Genomic DNA, 2,068 nt, shown 5'->3' on the forward strand with positions numbered 1-2,068 from the left:
TTTGTAAAACAGAGCTGAAAAGGGTTTATACGCAGCATACATAAACCCTCAAGACCCCTCAGGTGCTGTGCATGCAGCGAGTGTCTAGGGTTTAGGGTTTAGGGTTTACATGTGTGTGTGTATTGTGAAACAGAGCCGAAAAGGGTTTATACGCAGCATACATAAACCCTCAAGACCCCTCAGGTGCTGTGCATGCAGCGCGTGTTGCTGTGAAGGTGGGGTGGGGGGAGTGGCAGCCCCAAAGCGAGGGCTTTCAGGTTGCTGCATGCGGACATAACTTCTGTGTATGGACCCGGTAGTTCTGCTGCTGCTGCTGCTGCTGCTGCTGCTGCTGCGGCTGCTGGTGATGCGGGTGGTGGTGCTGCTGGTGCTGGTGGTGGTGGTGCTGCTGCTGGTGCTGGTGCTGGTGGTGGTGGTGGTGGTGCTGGTGGTGGTGGTTGTGGTGGTGCTGCTGGTGGTGGTGGTGGTGGTGCTGCTGCTGCTGCTGCTGTTGCGGCAGCAGCAGCGGCAGCAGGAGTTGGAGAAGGAGTAGCAGCAGCAGCAGCAGGAGAAGGAGCAGCAGCAACAGCAAAAGCAGCAGCAGGAGCAGCGGTAGCAGCAGCAGGAGCAGCAACAGCAGCAGAAAAAGACCAGCTGCAGCAGCAGCAGCAGCAGCAGCTGCTGCTGCTGCTGCTGCTGCTGCTGCAGGATATCGCTTTCAAGGCCTTCACAAACCCTCAAGAACTACCTGATTAGGGTTTAGGGTTTAGGGTTTAGGGTTTAGGGTTTGCATATGTCTTTCTTTTTATTTGTCTTCTTTTGTCTCCCCTTAAAATCCAGGGGGGCGGAGGAGTTAGTAGTTTGCTGCTGCTGCTGCTGCTGCAGCAGCAGCAGCAGCAGCAGCAACACAGCAGAGTTGCTGCCGCTGCTGCTGCTGCAGCAGCAGCAGCAAAAAAACAGAGAGGAAGCTGCTGCAGCAGCAGCAGCACCAAAGCATAGGGGCTGCTGCTGTCAGCTGCAGCAGCAGCACCTATGCTTCTCTTTTCTATCCATGCATACATGCATGCATGCGTGCATGCATGCATGCAAACAGCGGGGCTGCATGGAGAAAAACACTGCATGCATGCATGCATGCATGCATGCATGCATGCATGCGTGCAGTGTTTTTTTTTATTTATATTTAGATGGGTGGAGTGTATATCTTGTCTCAAACCCTTTTTTTTGTTGCTTTTATTTATTTATATTTCATTTATTATATTTTTATAATAAAATAAAATAAAATAAAATATTATATTATATATTTATATTTATAGTTTATTATGCAGCGAATATATAACCAACAATATATTCTACCAGTACAGGGTTTAGGGTTTAGGGTTTAGGGTTTAGGGTTTAGGGTTTAGGGGATAGAATGTACGGCTTGGAGGGGGCTATGTTTAGAATATGTGGTCTAGGGTTTAGGGTTTAGGGTTTAGTTTTCTCGGTTAAGGGTCTTTGGTTTAGGGTTTAGCATTCAGGGGTAAGGGTCTAGGGTTTAGGGTTTAGGGTTTAGGGTTTAGGGTTTAGGGTTTTCTGTCGTAGCGGCTAGAAGGAATGATAGAGACAAGATGGAGGGGGCCACAAAAATTTAAAAAGAAGTCTCCTATCTTCCCAGGCTGCAACAAAAAAAGAAGGGTTTAGGGTTTAGGGTTTAGGGTTTAGGGTTTAGGGTTTAGGGTTTGGGTAGTTAGGTTTTATGTTCTAATGAAAACAAGGGAGGAGGCAGTGCAAGAGAGAACAGCAGCAGCAACTGCAGCAGAAGCAGCAGCAGCAGCAGCAGCAACAGCAGCAGCAGCAGCAGCAGCAGCATCATGATCATGATCATCATCAGCATCGGCAGCAGCAGCAGCATCAGCAGCAGCACCAGCATCAGCAGCAGCAGCAGCATCAGCAGCACCAGCACCAGCACCAGCAGCACCAGTAGCAGTAGCAGCAGCAGCAGCAGTACCAGCAGCAGCACCAGCAGCACCAGTAGCAGCAGCACCACTAGCAGCAGCAGCAGCAGCAGCAGCAGCAGCAGCAGCAGCAGCAGCAGCAGCAGCAGCAGCAG

General features: G+C 50.2%; 1 protein-coding gene across 1 annotated transcript in view; it reads left to right on the top strand.

Annotated features, from left to right (window-relative positions):
- EMH_0031490 (Alpha amylase, catalytic domain containing protein, putative) overlaps window positions 1-735 on the top strand; it is a gene marked incomplete at both ends in the record, with an annotated part of 2,029 nt that extends 1,294 nt beyond the window's left edge. Inside the window, one exon of the mRNA XM_013494523.1 lies at window positions 216-735. Within this exon, the coding sequence (XP_013349977.1) occupies window positions 216-735 (520 nt within the window). The remainder of the gene's footprint in view (window positions 1-215) is intronic.
- Between the last annotated feature and the right edge of the window lie 1,333 nt (window positions 736-2,068).

Source organism: Eimeria mitis, genomic scaffold (assembly GCF_000499745.2).
Source record: "Eimeria mitis Houghton genomic scaffold, Emh_scaff1187, whole genome shotgun sequence".
Classification (NCBI taxonomy): Eukaryota; Apicomplexa; class Conoidasida; order Eucoccidiorida; family Eimeriidae; genus Eimeria; species Eimeria mitis.